Source organism: Helicoverpa armigera, chromosome 3 (genome assembly GCF_030705265.1).
Source record: "Helicoverpa armigera isolate CAAS_96S chromosome 3, ASM3070526v1, whole genome shotgun sequence".
Lineage (NCBI taxonomy): Eukaryota > Metazoa > Arthropoda > Insecta > Lepidoptera > Noctuidae > Helicoverpa > Helicoverpa armigera.
The window spans coordinates 13,668,479-13,689,746 of NC_087122.1; the positions used below are offsets into that span (position 1 = coordinate 13,668,479).

At 35.0% G+C, this 21,268-nt stretch overlaps 1 protein-coding gene across 1 annotated transcript in view; it reads left to right on the plus strand.

Moving 5' to 3' along the window:
- The first annotated feature begins 3,196 nt into the window (after positions 1–3,196).
- LOC126053717 (atrial natriuretic peptide-converting enzyme) overlaps positions 3,197–21,268 on the plus strand; it is a 76,963-nt gene continuing 58,891 nt past the window's right edge. Inside the window, exons 1-2 of the mRNA XM_064043739.1 lie at positions 3,197–3,343; positions 20,164–20,277. Of these exons, the coding sequence (XP_063899809.1) occupies positions 20,262–20,277 (16 nt within the window). The 5' untranslated portion in view covers positions 3,197–3,343; positions 20,164–20,261. The remainder of the gene's footprint in view (positions 3,344–20,163; positions 20,278–21,268) is intronic.

The window sequence follows — 21,268 nt, forward strand, 5'->3', positions numbered from 1 at the left end:
AGTATAAGTGAAGGTTTACCGTAACGTTTGGTATGGACAGCTGGCGTCAAAGACATTAATCAAGATAATGCGGGTAGGAAGATCAATCACATGGGCGGAATAGTTCTTTGACATTGTTCAAGGTCAAATGGGGATTGGAAAGGTGGGGTTAGGGTCATCTTACGTAAGTATTTATTGTTACATAATAAAACGGGGGAACCATTTCTAGATTACTGCGAAAGCTGTACATAATATTTTCTTATTTTTTTTACAGAATACATATTTGAATTGTATGTTGTACCTTTAATTATCCTAACTAATATTATAAATGTGAAAGTAACTCTGTCTGTCTGTCTGTCTGTCTGTCTTTTGTTCACGCCTAAACTACTGAACCGATTTGTGTGAAATTTGGTACAGACATAATTTGGAACTTGAGAAAGGACATAGGATAGTTTTTATTTCAAAAAAAAAATATTCCGGACATATAGCGCCATCTATTGGTCAAACCAAAAATATGCCGGAATTCACTATTCCATGCGAACGAAGTCGCGAACACAACACCAACTTTCTCACTTAAAAAAAAGAAAATATATTCACAAAACTACAAGTGGAAAATAAACGTGAAGTGAGCAGTAATGCTGAATAATGTCGCGCATCCGTCTAGCTCAGGCCGCGGCGTCGCCCGCGATAACCGGGAACTGTTACACTCTCATAAATATTAGACAAGTCCAGGCGCGTCGAGGTGTAGTGTTTAAAGCTGTATGATCGAAGGAGGTTTGTGTTTGAGGTTATACTAGGGTTTTTAGCCAAGTTGGCGTAGTCGGTATGAGGTGGAAATGATATGAATAGTAATTAGGTGGAGTAAAAATGATCTTGGTTGTCTGGAAGAAATTGCTTTTAGCGATAAGACCGCCAGTAGTACTTTAATTTGTGTTTGTGATTTCCAGGGTTGTTAATTATTATTATGGTGTATCACAAAGAATAAATTAACCATTTAAAAACATAAAAAACAATCTTGAAAAATAGAAGTTACATTTTTTTTTACAAATAAACGTCTAGTCAAATAGAACACGGTAAAAGTCAAAGTCAAAGTCAAAATCATTTATTAAAGTAGGCTAATACGATTAGCACTTTTTAATGTCAAAATTTTACAAGAATGACAGCACCCCCAAAATGCACTCTACTGATTTTGACTTAGGTATAAAAATGTATGCACCAAGATCAGAAGCTTAAAAAAAGGCCAGCTCTCTAGCATATATCGAAACTCACGAGCTGCCAAACTTGTACAAAGAAGCTGTGAATTCCGGCGACTTCATTGTACAAGTTTGCACAAGTCTTCAGCGAGAAGCATACTGCATTGAGAACATCATTTTGTGAACGTGTGTGTATAAAAATATTTATTGCACCGTACTACTGGTTGTTGTATAGGATATGGCACGGGTTTTTTGTGTAAATTTTAGTCATATTTTTTTTATATTCAGTCAGTTTTCACTACTTATGTGTCTGTCATCTTTAACGCCAAATCTAACGAAGCTATTTAAATGAGGAATTCAAATTCTCCAAAGCCTGAAAAGGTTAGGATTTTTATTTATTTATTTAAAAACATACACACTATCATTACAGTTTACAAACCAATTTTACCCAGTTGCGGTAAGTAGACTCCTAAAATGCGAATGAAACCACATGGTACTATTAGTATGGAATAAAAATATGAAGAACAAACCATTTACAGAACATGACGACGTGACCCAAAGAACTCCAATCACACCGCCACATCAGTATTGACCCAAATAATTCGGTGGACATTTACAAAATAATCAATGTTGTCTATTCATGCTTCGGTAACGGTTCTAAACGTGTTACTATGGACAAATACGCTAATGATTCATACATACACTAGCTTTCAACAGTGGTTTCACGCGCTTTATGACAGGTCTACTTATAGCCTTTAGTAGACTTACTAGATTCGTCGATCGAATGACATATCTAACTTTAAAGGATATTGTTCATGAAATAAGCTTGTTCAAGCAGAAGTCTTACCATTTATCATATTAGTTAGAAAGATGTTTATATACAAAAAGTGTAGTTTGATTATTAACACAAATACTAATGATATGCAATTTTGTTCAATCTTTTTCAAGACTAAAAACTAAGCATAATTAAAATAGGGAATCAATTTTGATAAATCATAATAAAGATACAGAATTAACATCAATGTTTACCAATTTCAGCGAAAAACAAATATAAAAACAAGAAGGAACATTTTTAATTATGAAAATAAGTTGATGTCGGTTTCAGTCCCACGCACTTCAGCAGATATTTTTGGAAATACGCCTTTGTTTTCGTTTACTTTTTATTCTGTTTTGGTCTTCTCCGTAAAGGGGTGAAACTGGGTTTTTCTCACAGACAGTAGTAAAAATCTTATATGTATAAATATTATTTAATTAAATATCATCCATATTTTGCAGTTTGTTCTTGGGACAAAAGGAGCAATATTCATATTTATCAGTAAATTTTAATCCCATGAATACATACTTGCTCTATAGACAAAATAATTCTCAAAGAGAACACCAAAAACTTTGATCGTTAATATTCAATGAATAAAACTTGCTTTTAAGTAGTTATTTCGTTTGATGTTTTGTAAAATTAATTCAGAATCTCCACTTGAAAGGGAATATAAATTTTCATAGATATTTGTTATTACTAACCGCGATAGAGGACTGTGGACGTTAAAAATGTTGTTAATGTTGAAGAAATATTTTCAGTTACAACAGCATCAGGAATGCTTTTAAAGTAATCTTCGATTTAAGTGATTTCATGATACATAGACTGCTTTGATGCTTTTCCACATGAAAATGCTGTTTCTAAGCTTGGTAATTGTAGGAATGTTTCTGTTTTGTGGTACTTAGCTGAGGAACTTAAATCTATATTGTCCCATAGCTAAGTAAAAGGCTATTCCAGTCTCACTACTGAAAGTCAATATAAACTCAAATTTACTTTACAGAAAATGCCTCAACAATAAGAAAATTAAATCTCGTTTCCATAAAACAATGTTTTCCCTTACAACTGGCAAATCATTAAAAACACAACCGTCAACCGTCAAGCGAATTCCAAGGAGGCATAAATCCTTTTCCGTCGGACTTTTTTAATAAGCGGCAAGGTGTGGCGGGGTGGCGGGCGGGGGGGCGTGCGGCCGGCGCTCGCCCAGACGCCCGCCTACGCGCGTCGCTGCGGACGTCTCCACGTCCCGGCCCCGAGACAGTCCGCTTGCGGTGGGCCACGCGCCCGCCGCGCCGTCGCGACTACCACATACATGCACGTTCATATTTTCTACACATTTGTATTTTAATATTTAAGTTACGAGGTGAGTGTTAAGTTTTAAGTGTCGTTTTTAAAGTGTTTTTGATTTTTTGGCTTATTTATTTTTTGTTATTTTTATTTTTTAAGTGAATGCTTTTGTTGTGAGTTTTTATTGTGAATAAATAAATCGAGAATGTATTTTGATTTATTTTACAATACAGTGAACGACTATTTGATATTTACTGACGTGTTTTACAAAAATTATTATTAAACCTACTCATGGTATAGGTATTTTAAAATAACTTTTTAATAAATCGTAAATAATAGTTCTGCTTACATTGTTTTACTTGATAATTAGATACAAATGTATTGGCTTCAACTTAAAGTGTAAAAACCGTCGGTAGCTTTTTGAATCACAATACTGATATTGTTTTTATAAATAAATATAGTCAATAATTCCCCCAAAGTATTCTAGTCCTAAGCTAAGCAGCGCTTTTAATATGTGTACTGGACAACTGATAAACATACAAATATTTTATCCTTTTTACATCGTTCAAACATATATAAAGACATATGTATTATAACATAACTAACTCATTTAAGTATCTATTAATTAATTAATTAAATAGAATAAATTAACGCGATTTTTAAAGCTTAAAATTGTTGAGTAAAAGTAACTTTTCTTCTAAGAACCTCAGGATGGTTTTGATTTACCAAAGCGGGCCAAATAATAAGGCTGTCTTAATTAACTTGAATCGAATTTCAAAAATGTTTTATAAATAGAGTTAGCTAACTAATGCTATTCAGCTTTTAAAGGAAAAGGCGCCTAAAGTAATAACTGTAGATAAACAAAATTAGGAACTGACAAAGCACTTTACTAGTTTTTTATTCGTGTATATTAAAAATGATAGATTTATTTCCATTCAAATAAAAATAGGCATTTTTCAGCCGTCGAAAAGCCGCCGGTAAAATTTTCCCGATTCCCGCGGTTTCTGTCGCATTCTAAAGCAATTGTTTTATACAGTTTAAAAATGTAATACTAAATGGGTTTTTATAACAATATCTCTACGTATGTACTATTATTTCATCTTAATAGGTAATAGTCACTTATAAACTGACTAAGCTTCATAATGCAACTGAGCAGCGTTACTTAGGCAAATTGTTGATGTTTTTAATAGCTTTCTTATAATTGTTTTCTATTATTTACGCATTATACTAGTAAAACAACATCGTCTATGTCTTAATTTCACCAAATTATAGGCGGTTCTTAAAGACAAAAGATTCTTAAGGTAATTAATATAATCAAGCATAGACATTCATGCGTATAAGTGTTTTGATACACAGGAAAACAATATTTCGTCAACGTTTACACGATTCTTTGTCTCAAAGACACCTACTAAAAAAGAAGAAGAAATTTTTAGTGTGTAGTAAATTCCTATCTTAAACTTTATTGTAAAACAAAGTAATACAACACCTTATCTGTTATGAATTGAACTCTTAATACCTGCATTTTGTGTTCTTCTTATTGAGTGAGCTGCATGTTTGATTAAACACTGATTAATGACACAGCTCACTAAATAACCTAACGAGCTCTAGCGTCAGAGTCTTCTCAAATTCATCGAACGGCTTCTAACGTGTAATTTAAAAGGCAAAAGAACATAAAAAGTACCTTACGCTAAAAAGTAAGCAATAAACAATTACCAAAATAACTGCATCAAACTGAAATACAAGCTGAATTATAAGACAAAACAAAACAAATGAAGTCTTCATAACAAACCCTGGTCTTCTATATGTTATGGACCAAGTGATAAATTGGGCAGTATACATAATGCCCGGTCATTATGAATAATGCCCAATATGAGAGTGCAATTTGATAATAATTATTCAAATAATCAAGTTGACCGGGCACTATACATATTGCCCGTGACCTTTTGGGCAAAGTAATACAAACATATTTAATTTCATTTTTTTTATTGTTGTTGACATTTAACTTAAAATAAACTAAATATAACACATCCCTTATCAATTGACAGAGCATAGAAGTAAGCATGCCACATGCAGCAAGCATGGTTTCTGTCACGGCAGGCTGCCTCGCCCCTCCGCGCCTACGCGGTTTTGAATTGCACTCTAGGGATAGGGCAGACAAGACTACGTGGAGTCGGTTTTGCAGCGATTCGTTTTCGTCACTAAGTTCAGTTTTCAATACAATGTTTTGAATTCAAATTAAATCCAAACTAATATTATAAATGCAAAAGTAACTCTGTCTGTCTGTCTGTCTGTCCGTCTGTCTGTCTGTCTGTCTTTTCTTCACGCCTAAACTACTGAACCGATTTGTGTGAAATTTGGTACAGACATAGTTTGAAACTTGAGAAAGGACATAGGATAGTTTTTATTACAAAAAAACTATTATTTTTATAATTAAAATTATTCCGGACATATAGCGCCATCTATTGGTCAAATCAAAAATCTGCTGGTAGTCACTATTCCACGCGAACGAAGTTGCGGGCAAAAGCTAGTTCTACCATAAAAAATAAACCGGCCAAGTGCGAGTCGGACTCGCGCACCGAGGGTTCCGTACAAATCTTGTATAGATAAAAAGTGAGTCTCGCGCCAACCGTTCAGTTAAGAACAATTAAATAAATAAACAAATAAATAAATGCTTTATTGATGCAAATCCTTACAAAATGTTTACAAAATGCTTAATTATATGTAGTTATGATTATTGTGAGACCAAAAGAGTTAATATTTTTTATTTTATAATATAACTAAAATAGTAGGCCAGTACCTTGTAAAAGTTATTTTATTAAAGTTATTTATATACAACATTTTGTAGTCATCATTCAGAAATCTGATTGAAAATAGCTAATTAAGGTCATTGGGCATATCTGACCCATTTTGTAAAAACTGGCGGACATGAATCAAAGTAGTTTTAAATCGTGGAGAATGGTATGACGTTTCTTTGAATATAAATATTTTATCAAAGATCGTTTGAAAAATATAAAAGACAAGCAGTTTCAGAGGATTGTACAGGTTGCAATGCTAGTTTTTATTGTTAAAGAGTTTTCATAAAGAAGGAGGATGTCAATTCGGATGACCAGGATCTGATGAGGATCTGGAAACCCTGAGAAATCGAGGGCAACTCTTGAATATTGTAGGCACGCATCGAGTCAAAACCAGACATGTGAGTGTATTTTTGAGGGTACTGGTAAACAGTGAAGGTTTTTAGCTGATTTGATAATGGAGACTACAGAGAGTCGAGGGAACTCCTGAACGGTATGTTGCAACTACCACGTGTTTGGGCTTATTTTATTCGTATTGGCGAAGTCTTCACTTTCCACATAGATAAGTTTGACTGCCATTGTGGGATCGATAGCAAAGATCAGATATAGTTATGGGAACTCCTTTACAATTTATAACGTAACCTTGTGTTGCAGCTTATTTTATTTTAGGTGATGAGAATTCAGTACTAATGGGATCTTTTATTTTTGAGGGATTAATCACCTAACGAGCCCCTGTTTCAGGTTTTTACCGAAACTGCCTGACGACTTGTAACTGTCGAATTGTAACAACGACTGCTAGAGTGTAGGATTCGGGGCTGCTGGCTTTACGTTTCTAGAGCCTTGACAAAAGTGTAATTCTGTCCTTTTCTTTGTTTTATAAAGTCGGCTTTATTTTATTTTGTAGCATTTTACAAACAAATCCAACTTCAAACATATAAAAAAGCAACAAGAAAACAAAAGCAAGAAAGAAATTAAAAAGATGATAGGTGCATCGGTCTAGAAGTCGGTGTCTAGAGAATGCATCTATATTTATTTAACCACCGAGATGTAGACCAATGCATATAAACAGTTTTCTTGTTGTTTTTAGAAGTTGTTTTTTTTTTTTGTAAAAAGTTTTTATTTTTAACTTTTGTGAAAAGTTCTCGTCAATACGAATAATATAAGCCCAAACACGACGTTACTAAAACATACCGTTGAGGAGTTCTCTCGACTTTCTGACGTCTCCATCATCAGGTAAGCTCTAAACCTTCACTGTTTGATAGTATCACCAGACATACATCTGAGAATCACGTTTTAATCCTATGCATGCCTACAATTTCTGATAGTTGCCCTCGATTTCTCAGGATTTCCATCATCAGATCCTGACCTGATGACAATGGAAATAAACGGCGAGTATACTCTTTTACTACAAAGAAATGTTTTCTCAAATCCGTCAAACTCGGTCGTTTAAATTCCCCATTGAAATGAGGAAAATATTTGATTTGATTTGATAATATTTTAATATTTTATATAACTTCAAATTTATCATTTTCGCAATTTTTCCTTTATCTGTACTATGTAACGGTGCTTCTTGCCGAATTTCAAGATTCTGAGTTCACGGGAAGTACCTTGTAGGTTTTGATTCCCTAGCGTGTGACGGAAATTCGTCTAAGGTGTCGGTATAACTACTGTATCTTTTGATCGCGTTAACTTAGAAGTTTGATTTTTTCACTGCCTAAAGGGACAATAGACCTAGGTATTTGGTATAAATTTCAATTTGATACCTTTATTCGTTTGTGAGAAATAAGGTAGTAAGTTTCATTTTATTAAAATTTTTTTTTTTACATTATATAACTAAAAAAATGAGATTTTCGTAATTTTTCCTATATTTGCATTATATGACAATGCTTTATGCCAAATTTCAAGACTCTGAGTTTACGGGAAGTATCCTGTAGGTTTTGATTCCTTTGCGAGTGTCGAAAATTTGTTGAAAATATCGACATAATCAGCTGTATCTTTTGATTGGCTTGGCTTAGAAGTTTGATATTTTCACAGCTTAAAGGGACAATAGACCTGAGTATTTCATGTGAATTTCAGCTTGATACGTCCACGCGTTCTTGAGATAAAGGGTCTTGACAGACAGACAGACAGACAGACAGACAGACAGACAGACAGACAGACAGACAGACAGACGGACAACAAAGTGATCCTATAAGGGTTCCGTTTTTTCCTTTTGAAGTACGGAACCCTAAAAACGAGCCAAGAAAAATTAGATCAAGAAAAACGAGGCCGAGTTAGTAAATTAGATGACAATTGTCCAATAAATAATTTTGTGGCTAGACTTATAATTTCCCATTAAAATAGAACATATAATTTAAAACAATAATCATAAAATATGTAGCAAGTAACAGGATTTATTTATGAGAACAACTGCCACCCTCGCACCGCATAAAATGTAGCTTTATTATCAAATTGCCCAACTGTCATGTAGCAATATAATAATGCCCGTGCAATGTGATAAATAATGAAGTTAAGATAGTTATTAATCATTTGGCCCGATAAAGCTAGACATTATTCATAATGCTCGGGCATTATAAATAATGCCCGAATTAATCACATGGTCCATAACATATACACAAGTTAAAATAGCTTACATCACAGCAGCACAGTACAGTCGCATTCAAAATAGACCCCAAGACAATAGTTGAGTACTATCGAGCACATGTTGCGGGTATTAATGAACGCTTTAATTAATACCGCTTCGGGCGAGGTACTAACTTGTCACCGTACTATGAGTAGGTAGGTACTTGTAAACTGTGTAGCTATGTATACTTGTAGATGTTATGAGTTGTAGTCGGCTGGTTAAGGATTCTTGGTTCTGTTACGTATTTGGTTGGGTTAAAGATGTGTAGTTCTGAAAGGTTTACTTAAAGTCATGCTCCTGTAATGGTCCAATTTTGTTTGAATAGGCTTTTCACACGGACTTATTAAAGCAATATGATATTTCAGAAAAATAATCACCATTTAATTGTATTGTAGGAATGTAGATGTAACTTTCATGTCGTTAAAATATCAAATTGTTTTCAATATATAATTTACATGAAATTGTGGTGTGCGTACATAACAATAGGTACGTGATTTTGTTTTATTAATTTTCCTTATGGAATATATTTCCTCGTTGATTTCCCATTTTATTTTGGTCCTTTTGAACATTTAACAATAATTAGTTCCGGTTTCTCTTTTCGATATAAAAACTTTATCTCTGAAATGATTTCACACAGGTATAATGGTGATTGATGTCAATATTTTCTGGACTTAATAATTGCCAAGGAGCAATTACGCTCCTGCGTATGACATCTCTAATTACTCGTATTGTATTTTGATACAACGCTCATAATAATTCTCAAAACAAACCATCCGTAACCAAAACGAATCCTTTTCCGCATAAGAGATTTTTGCGGTATTTTGTGTATGCGCTTGTAATAAAACGAAAAATTCCGTACGTCCTAACGGCCATCAAATACCGCTGCTGGCTATTTTACAAGGCAATTTAATATCGTGAGGCTTTCACATACAACACGCGGACCCTTAATGAACGCACGACGGCTATTTGCATATTTTCCAACGTTTTGGGTTTCAATATTATTTTTTAGGGTTTTTGTAATATCTTAAGCATTTTTGTTTTTCTACTAACACCTTACCAATTTGTACCTACCCGATTGCCCAGGACTACTTTGAGGACAGATAGGCAGTCGCTTCTTGTAAAATTCTAGATAGATACAATAGAAGCCGACCCCAACATAGTTGGGAAAAGGCTAGACAGATGATGATTTTGTTTTCTGAAAGTATAAGAGAGATTGAGAATTTTATGTGTTGATGAAAACTCCTAGAGATACTTTAAAGTTCTGCGTTGATGTCGAAGAACGCTAGTCAACATAAGTTATTTATATCAAAAGTTTCCTCTTATTAGTTAAGTGCGACAAAGACGCTCGTAGTTTGACATGACTTTTTTTTTTTAGCGACGTAAAATCATCAAATGACCCCTCCCGCTGTGGGTTAGCAGCGGTGAGGGAGTGTCAGACTCTTACTGACTAAAATCGTCGTGTTCCGTCATAGGCCTTTTATGTACCAGGGCCGCGGTATCTCTTTCGAACAACCCGCAGCCCCGGCAGGCCTTGGCCCTGCTGGGCCCCGCTGGGGTTGCTGACATCTCTTTGAGGAGCGCGTGGAACAACGCGCGCCGTCGACACGGGTCTGTCGTCTAGAAAGACAGAGGGACGATGAGCCACCCGAACTCACCGCCCACAGACCCACGCCTACGGTGGCCGGGAGTCATCTCGCGACACCCGGCGCCCATGGTGTCTACCTGGTCCAGCGCGGCGGCCGGGATGAGAGGTGCGAACTCTCTGGCGTTCCGCCTCCTCCTTCTCGAGCATGACCGCTTCGCAGAAGGAGGCGACGGCATCCCATTCCCTCTCGCCCCGGACCATGGCCTGAACCAGGGCCGGACGCGAGAGGTCGCCGCCGCCCAAAGCCTCGACGAGGACCCGGCGGTGCCCTTCCCATGCGGGGCACACCTGGACTGTGTGGTCCACCGTGTCCTCGGGGCTGTCCGCACAATGGTGACACCCGGGCGCTAGTTTGACATGACTTAAGTAGTGTTGTTAAGTAGCAAAAGTTCGTTGTGAAAGAAATAATTTTAGTATTGTTAAGATACTAGTTTCTGAGAGCTGTTTTGCTGTCCCGTGGGAAATATTCCACGCACTGCAATAAGAAATAGCTTTTGGCTTTTCTTGATAAATTTGTTTCTAACACAGCACACTACTCTTGATACACAGAATTTTTCAAATTGGTCCGGTAGTTCTTTAGATTAGCGCGTACATATTAACTTGTGGAAGAAAGACCCCACTAGTTTTCATTAACTCATTTCATTATGTATTTCTTTGTTCAATGTGTTCAACGTGTAACTACTATTGTAGGGCGACATTATTGTGAAAGTCATTTCCCATCTGTCTTAAGCGTTGTATAGTGTGATGTTCCCAGCAAATGTGTTTATAATAGGTACCATTGCGACGCAAAGGACCACAAAAAGGTTGTACTTTTAGCACTTAGTACCTTTAGTGCTGTGTGTAGCATAGTGTGCTGTCGTGTATGATTTCTTTGAACAAATATACTAATACCGATTTCGAATATAATGATATACGATCCAAATTTTATATGAAACATGAATAAAACATAAATCATGCTACACACAAAACACGATGGCCACAATATTCCCAAAAAACAAATTCGGCGCAATCTTTCCGCCTTCTTCCCTCACGTCACTAATCGCTCACACTCGAGCCCTTCGTCCCTCCCTGTCCCTCGCGTGCTGAGGGAGAGAGATCCCTCGAGTCGAGCCCCGACCCCCGAACGTCTTATTTGGGTCAAGTTCAGCAACCATCTGGGCCGTTTAGTGCTAACTTTGACAATAAATATCGACTTCTTAAGAATTATTAGTGTGGGATTGAATGTTTCTGAACGATTGAGATGTGTGTAAGATGATGGACGTTTCTAAACGAATGAGTGGGAGTAAGAGGGAATGAATGAATGAGAGTGAGAGATTGGTTTTGAGAATATAATTTAAAGATGGAAGAGTTAACAGATAGACGATGTACCTAACGATTTTAAGTAAAAAAATAGTAATAAATAGTTTAGATTGAAATTCAACGGTTATTATTTAATTACGCAAGTATTCCACGAACCCTGATCCCCACATTAGGTTGCCATAGGTATTAGTGAAGTCGGAATGGCAGTTTGGTTTTTGTGTTAGACCAAGTTTGGGACAAACATATTGTACTGGAGAGTTAGACGTATTCACCAATGAGTATGATAGAGAATATTGTTATGTCATTATGTCTCCAAGGCCTGTACTGTAACGGTAAAAACATATAGAATTACTTGATTGTAGTAGTTTTATATTCTGTAACCTATTTAGATACTGGCCTTTCAAATATTAATTTTACAATTCAGAGAGATGGCGCTACAAAAATATAACAGTTTGTAATTCTAAATATTTAGCTCGAACTTAAAAAAACTGCCAAAATGTTGTTTCATTGAAACCAAATTATATATCTATTAATCCACCGAGATTTACTGTAAACCAAACAGATGGTACCCACAACATACACACATAATATAGCTGAAGACATTTACGTATAAGTATCACAGTCACGGGTCAATAAAAAAACCTTCGCGAAAAACAAACGGGTTCTCATTGAATGCTGGCCATTCGCTTGTTTTTTCTCTCTCCACAAAAAAGCAATAAAAGTTTGTTCGAGCAGAAATCTCAATTTGCCCAAAGTTTAAAGACGCCCTCAGTTTATCATCTCTCTAACATTATAATTGGTTTATCGTGAGTTGTGATTCCAAAGATAAAAGACTTGAGTCCGATGTCAGCAGATTTATTGAGAACATTTGTAAAGGTGTTTTTCTTCTATTGTAAGATTTTTTTTCACTGTTATTGTTCTTTCGTAATATAAATGAGTTTATTTTTTGTTTGACGAAAAGAAAAATTCGTACAATTTAATTCTTAGCTTCGCTTAAATCAGCTGAAATAATCGTTTTAAGAAATACCTTGGGAAGTTGGTTTCGCAGTGAAAGTACAGTCAATAGGAGTAATGTATTGTTGGTATTCATCGGGGGCAATATATCAGAGCTCCCAGCACCTGTATTGTTTGCGATACCGCTCGTAAATTTGTTTTATTGCTTTGGATATCAATTTTCGATGCAAACTGTACTTTTTGTGGCCCAAATTGGTAGCCGCTTGTTTGTTAAATATATTTCTATTTGTTGAATATTTTAATTCGCGTATTTTTCAGCTGTTATTTTCAGATTCACTGAAAAAGATGCCTTTTTCATACACGATGTTTTGTTACATTTATCTGGGTAAACAATACTTTTTTGTATTTATTGAATGACCTTAGTATATTTCCGTGCTCCGACATCGAAGCATTAATAGTCAGTAGGGATTTTTCTTTTATTCCCACTAACATCGTGGACAAAATCTTATACAACATAACCTCAGATAACATAGAATTTAATGATCTACATAGTTAGACTAGTACTTAGTAGACTTTTTGTGAACCCTCCGCATTCTTCTTAGAGCGACTTTGAAAATTCATATGGCTCGCAAACCACGTAATCTTTAAAGATTTTTCTTTTTTAAATTGAAGATCAACTGTTTCTTCATATCAAACTTATCATTAACGTGTAAGCATATAAGAGGTTCACAACCTTCTTAGTCTAATTTGTACGCAAAGACAGACAATCCGGTTTGACATTGAGTAATTAATTTCTCTCACGTTACATAAACATATTTGAGGCCTAAACGAGCTAAATGTTATAATACTAGACGTCTATTACAGCTTTGCTCGCGCTCTGAGGATAATACTTTCTGTACCGGGATACAAGTATATAACCTACAATTAAGTAGGTAAAAGAAGACTTTCTATACCTACTGTATCTGCCGGGTGACAACTATCAATCACAATACAACTATCAGTACAATCATGTTACACTTAAAACAAAACAAAATCATTTTAAAAAATCTATGATTGCTGGCATAACAAGTAGTATCTTTAAGACACGAGTGAAAACTAGTATGACTCATACAAGTATGATTAGTTTAAATCACTTATCTACAGTTACCCTATTACTAAGTATTAGGTAGTTACATTGGTTTCAGGTTGTTTAGTCATTGTTATCGTGTTTCCACGCCAATACTCGGGTATCTCCGCTTCACACACGAAATGCGCGAACTCACAGATATTGAAATTAAAGCCGTAGACACGAACATCGATATTAATCGTGATAGTAGAAATACCTAATGTAATTGTTATAGAATTGCTAACATATTGCTAGTTGCTAAGCAAATGGGTTCACATCAAATTGGAGTTAGATTTGTTTTGTGGCGTAGACATGTTTGTATCCGTAAAAAGGCGTCAACTGATATTTGGGCTGTTTAATTACTATGATTAACTATCCCACTATATATACAGGCTACTTTTATCTGGGTGCGAGAAGTAGTATTAGGTATTATAAAAAAAGTATTAATGTTGGCAACAATAGTAGCGTCACATAATATATGTACTCTACTCGCTACTTTCGAATCTACTTGCTTACACACGAGACGTACTTAATTACCTAAACCAAAGCGACACACATTAATCCCTATATCGACAAAACGTTACGTCGATAGAATGTAAATTACCGAACGACAGTGACGTCAAATTCTGACGAATGCGAATAGATGAACCAGTCAGTGACTGAACAATTGATCAGAGGAACAATTGGCGGAGATTCGAGTCGGAATCCGACCAACTGCGACTGTTGATCGATTCTATACGTATATGGAGAATGAAGCAATCAAATTAAACTTTAATTTAATGATCGAACTATTTAAGAAGTCTATGATTGGTTCTTCTGTTTATTCGAATGTAAGACCGATATGTCCTTTGATGGAAACCTTTTAGGAACCAATTCGTTGACTAGGTATATGAACTATTGAAATTTCTAATGTTTATCGAATCTTTAATTTTGTTTCCTGCTGCTAGTTGCTTTTTCATTACAGCTATTAAAGAAAATGAGAATTCTGTAAAAAAACTTTACTTACAGTATATTCAGTTTGGTTTCTCAAATCCTGTCTGCTATCAACCGCTTACCAATATTTACCACTTTGATTTTTTTTGGAACAACACAGCTCATTTAAATTAAAGTGCAAAATATTTAAATCAGGAACAAAAATGAAATACTCATAATATGTTGTGATACTTATACAATACATATAATGATTGTTAGGTTGCATTTAATAAGTAAACATACAACACAAACTGGAAAAAACAAGTTTAATATGACCGTACAAATGTAATATTGTTCCCTTTATGTTTGAAAACGAAATGCCCACATTACATGAGGCAGGTATTCTTTGAAATTAACAAATGACTGCGGTACACTCGCTCTAAGGTTTGCAATCCCGCAAAGTGGTTACCCGTGACAGCGGGACTTTTATATTACAGCTTGTTCAATGAGAAATCTACGTACTTTCATATTATGTGGGTTAACTGTGGCTGTGATTAGGTTAATGAAAGCTGTGTGTGGACATTGGGGGATTCGCTCGAGTATTGTGATGAATAGGTTCTCAGGTCCAGCAGTGAAGTAAATGCAAACCATTTATGCTGTTACAATTACTTGCTAGATTGTGTACTTGGAGCCCGAATCTCTTGCGAGTATCCGAGTTTTATTTTATTTGTTTTTGGATGTGTCCTGTCTACTTACACGGATTGTTTAAACAGTTGTGATCTGACAGATGCGGTAAGCGATAATTTTCGCCCTCTTACTAGCTTAAAGAGTAATTGTCTTTCTGTTCTCTAAATCAGAACTTAAAATACTAAACTTTAATGTTAAACCTAAACCGTTATTCATTCACATCACAATTTGCGTATGGATGAATACGTATACCATCCCTTGGCTCAGCCACACAGATACCTCATACACAAACGCCAAAGGTTCCCAAATTAATCAAGACAATAATTATACGTAACAAATGTATATTATTATGGACATATACGTAAACATATAAACTGTATTGTAGATGAGGATTGTAATAGGGATGTTAGTTGTAATCCTGTTACGTTGTAATGAACATAAGCTGATTCTGCCGGATTGTGGGATGGATTGGAGTAATTACAATGTCTTTTCGCCCTGCTGTACGTTACTGTACCTAGTTTCTTCCCCCGACTTTGATCTAGCAATTCTGTTGATGCTGAACTCTCGATAACTATTTGTTGCTAACACGAAGATAAATATGTATGTAAAATGTGTGAATATCCCTTAACCCTCTCTCTTTGAAAATCTTTGAAATACCCAGGAAAATTAAACACCTAAAATTTATATTAGCACGTCTAAACAAAGCTACCTCTTACTGATATTTTCCTTAAACGATACGATAACACATATTTTCTGTGAGATTTGCAAATGTTTGTATAAAAATGCATATAAGTCAATATTGACTTAATACAAATAGACTTTAGACTTATTTACAGAACCCGAATAAAAGCATTAGTGAGCATGATACGAAATTATTTTCTTGCTGAAAAATACCCAAAAAAATACCAAAGTTAATATTTTTATGAAAACAATTTAGGGTTTTGGTCCAATATAAACTAAATTAACCCAAAAACTAAATTGACTAAAAACCCGTCGAATGGTCCATTATGTACTTCTTTGATGTCGGTTTTACCTAATTTGCCTGTACTACGTGGAGAATCGATACTTGATAACCAAATAAATAGAATCTTCTAGTATAAACAATAATAAAACATAAACCGTCTTACCACAAACATTTTAAACGTCAGTTGTCTAAAAAAAACAGATTATGACGTTGAAATAAGGTCCATTTTGCAGCCACACTTCTTCTAGACAAGAGTTTGACACATGTTTAAGTTTTTGTAGTAAGACCAATGTGCTTTATCTTTTAACAAACAAAAGACTAATTTTTCCCATCATCACATGTTGGCGTATCAAAACATGTTTAAAATATAAATAAAACCAAACCTGAGCGACAGGCAATTAATTTATAAATGATACATTTCAATAAAAGTGGCGTTTATCTCGTTTTAATTAACACTAAAAGGATTTATTTCCACTCATTAGTCGGCATCATCCATTTAAAACAATTATTTACATTTTCCATACCGTACGGAGAAATATATGAATATTAAACATGAACTGGGCGATGCTACTTTTATGTATTTTTTTCTGTTTTTACTCCGATATTTTCCTTAAGCATTTTTACATCGCAATCTCCGGTATATATTTATCATTTTGTTGTTCTATTTCTTTTCTTGAGTATCTTCCTTGATACTTCAGTTATTGAATTAAATATAGTCTTTTTTGCGGAACGAAATAGCAAATTCAAATAAAAGCACATCTACTTTTTACTTACCTACCTACTGAAAATAAATAAGATCCTCTTTTTAAATGAAAATAAAATCTTCAGCGAATGAAAATATTTCAGTTCCAAAAATACTTCAAAATACCTGTTCCATAGTCGTTCTATTTTTGCGTCGGAAAATACTGTCGAGTTCGTGTACATTTGTTAAGTAGGCATGTATGCCGAACCCCGCGTGAGGGTAGATCAAATTAATGTTTAATTAAGAAAGGGCCCGTCTTGTTCGTGTTTTAATTACATTTAATTAAACACATGTGACGTCCGGATTATTTTCAGTGAGCTTGTAGAACGTTTAAGATGTATTTTTTAAGGTGAAAGTATTTTTGAAAAAGGGCGATGTACTTTTGTAGCCCATACGTTTCATCAACATCTACATAGTTCTGATCAGTCTATTCTGGACATGATCTTTCCTCATGTCAAGTCAACAACCGCAATTAACAATCTCAGTAATTGCCTATTTTACCTCAAAACATTTTTTTACCAATAAATACTACACCGAAAAAACTTTGCTTCAACAAAATAACAACATCACTCAAACGAAAAACGTAATAACAAAATATTGGCATTTAAAGATCTCGTCCGATGCCAGGCCGCTATGAAACACGTAGTCAGGAAATGAATCTCGCGCCGCCTCGCAAACATCATACATTTCGCTTTAACAGCAGCAAATTTAATATATTTTAGTGTGCTTTTTTATTAGTATTCTTTCATTTTGATTGTTTTTGAGATAAAATGGTGCTTCGTCGAACAAAATGACGATGCCAGCTGTGCAGTAGGTTGTGTTTTGTTTAGACATCTTTGAGTGTAAACCTCGGAAGTGAAAAAGGATGAAAGGAATAGGATGTCCTTCGCAATGTTTCTTTTCTAGGAAAACCATTTAAAAGATTGAGCACGAAATGCGTTTCTGAGGTTTTTAGTCTAAGACGATATAATCTCTTCACGTGGACTGCAGTTTTATTAATATCCCTTAGTAATATAATTATGCAACATTATAACCACAAGAAACAAGAAGGTTGTACTGAAAAGCTCCTATAACAAAACGACCATTTTTATTACAAGTCTACCATAAAAAAGTGTTGCTAAGCCAGCAATATATCTGAGAAATAACCACACTTTTGTAAAGCACCCTTTGGGAGGAATGAACCAGATCGCCAGCGGCGACGCTTTGAGCCTCTCTTTGAAACGCCGCTCGAGTTATTTAGGCTAGAACTTGGGGTGAGAAATATCTTGAGAACATGCCAAATATATTTTTAATGACGCCTAAAAACTTAAAGAGCCGATAGATCTTAAATCCTGAAGTACTTTGCACCTAATTGATTTTAAAGAAAGGAGCATAACATTTATAAGAGTTAATTTCTGTGAGTGTAGGAAAATAGCCAAATATCGAAACAAAACTACATAGATCAACATTCGATGATAAATGATAACAATGCTTCACAAGATAAGACATCGTCTTAACAAAATAAATAAAGGAATAATAAAGATGGATTATACAAATACAATTATGATTTCCCGCCAAGCCTCACAAAGGAGGAATGCCAGCTTAGCAGCGCTCTTCCGTCAAAGATAATATAATAAACATTGTTTTCACGTTTATTTACATACAAGAAAATTATAAATTTAAAAAAACCCCCGACCCAAGAAAAGTACGCAATAATTATGACAAAAGTTTAAAAACGCTAAACCCTATAAAAAGCAAAAAATAACTTTTAACACTACGTAAACTAAATTTTGTCGTGTCGGGGGACCGCTCTAATTCATTACTTTAGATACGTGTTTTTTTTGTAAACGAATTTTGTAATTAGGTAGGTATCATTTGATTTATGTAAGTATTTATGAAGGTAAAAAGCGGTCCCCCGACACGTCAAAATTTAGTTTACGTAGTGTTAAAAGTTATTTTTTGCTTTTTATAGGGTTTAGCGTTTTTAAACTTTTGTCATAATTATTGCGTACTTTTCTTGGGTCGGGGGTTTTTTTAAATTTATAATTTAATTTTATTTCATGCTTCTTAAAGGAGCTCCTTAATTTTTTTTTCTTTCATTTAATTTATTTTATCTTAAGATGGGGTCGCTATATACGATCTCGGCCAAAGGAAGCTGTTTAACAATCCTCATGACAAACTGGCTCTGGGAGAATTGCACAGATTGAGAAACAATAAAGATTAACCTTTGGACATTCTAGATTTTCAGCAAAAATATAAATCGGTTTATCCGTTTCATTCCGGCATTCCAGGGTTTCATTCGCCACATCCCATTTCCAGCATCAGGTTCTCGTCAATCAGAAACATGAAGAGAACTCGTCAAGACAAATTCAACGAGCCCAAACTCGATGGGTTTACTAAAAGGCAGTTCAGGGTTACGTCTCCTACCTTCGTGCCCTGACAGCAGACCAGCTCAGTGGTTCCAAAAGACATTAGTGTTTCAAATTTCAGATCCCACATATACTTGCAAGTAAACTGAGCGTGTAACATTCCTATCACATCTAGCAAACGAGCTGATGACCTTGAAGACCTGAACCGATTTCCACCAAACATAGCTAAGAACACTCCCGACTGACATACCTTTTAAACAAAAAAAACCGCATTACAATCGGATCATCCATTTGGGGAGCTACATACCACACACACACACACACACACACAGACACGTCAAACTTATAACACCCCGTCGTTTTTGCGTCGGGGGTTAAAAAAACAGAACATAATGAGAAATACCTATTTACATTCTCATTGTAAGGTACTTTTTGTTTGTTTATTTATAAGCTACTGTTTCCTTATAAAAGTGAGTTTTATTGAAATTGTACGAATTACGTTTTTTAATTTATCTTTAGATGTATTTAAATTAAATTAATATTTTTCAAAGTAAATAAAAAATTACTTCAAAAACATTAGAGATACAAGAGAATTGCTTGTAAACTAAACCTTTCTCTTCATGTATGTGGAAGAAATGTACCAGACAATACTTTGTTATCTACAGTTCACCGTCAAATAACTCAGCTACTTGGCGATAAGCATGAGCTAAAATCTGTAGTCAAAATGTAAAGTCAGTGCAGTCAACTTGATTGTGAAGCGTGATAAATAATTCCAGTTGTAAGATATACATACATCCATTAACGTGTAAATCCTCTGTTTCCCAGATATCCGCAACGCAAAGTGACAAGTTCCGCGCGGACATCGACGTGTAGACAGCGGAACTGATAGATGAGAACGGAACGGACGGTCGCGCGGACACACCATGGCGTCTTTCAAAGGTAACTACTTCTAGATTCTTAATTGTTTAGATATTTGTTCCTCGATCTTATCTAGGGGCTAAACGGAATGAGTTGTTTGCAAAAATTTTACATTATCTTATTGATAGAAAGAACATTGTGCAGGCACAAGTATGGCTCACTCTCTTTCGGGGGATAAAATATCTGTACACCATACTTATAGGTGACGCATGAAATGTGGGCGAAGGTCAGGGGTCAACTCTGCCTAACCTTTTGGACAAAAAGGGCACAATGTTAGATACATCCCTGCTAATACATATCATGAATGCGAAAGTAAGTTTGTTTATTTTGCTTTTATGGTAAAACATTCAGAGATTTGGGTATAAAGGTAGGTGGGACCATATAAACATGTATAAATAGATGAATGAAAGTTACTTCGTCACACAAGTGAAACCGCATCAAAAATCCAGTGTATACCTATAGAAAAAGTTTACAAGGTGTCCGTGAGAATAGTAACAGGTTGTACGACAATCTCCCAGGCTCCGTTACCATGGCAACGCGCTCACTGCTCGTCGCGAGATCTCTTAGCAACGCGACCTCGCGAGATGGGATCTGACGAGTGTACTCTATCAAATGCCATCTCTATTGAATTACGACGAAGTTATTTATTTATTATACCGACTTTTTTAAGAAAAGAATGCTTATTACTCGTGAAAATATGAGAAACGATAGTGTGTTAGTTAAAATATAAGTGAACCAAAAACGACGATCAACTCATTAGGTGTATGATATTGACAGCCTGGAAAAATATCAGACCTATAGCTATAATCATCGTTAATATTATATTTTTAATTCTCTGTTTAGGTTAATAGTTGAGCAAATTCGTTAGTTGTCGTCACTGCAATATAAATAGGACAACATACCACAAATCGACGGCTCCTAAGTATACTGAGTCAACTAACAAATTTTGCGTTTTGTTTTTTTTAGTGTATTTACAATATTGTTATTGTTATTTGTGTTAACACACAAAAAA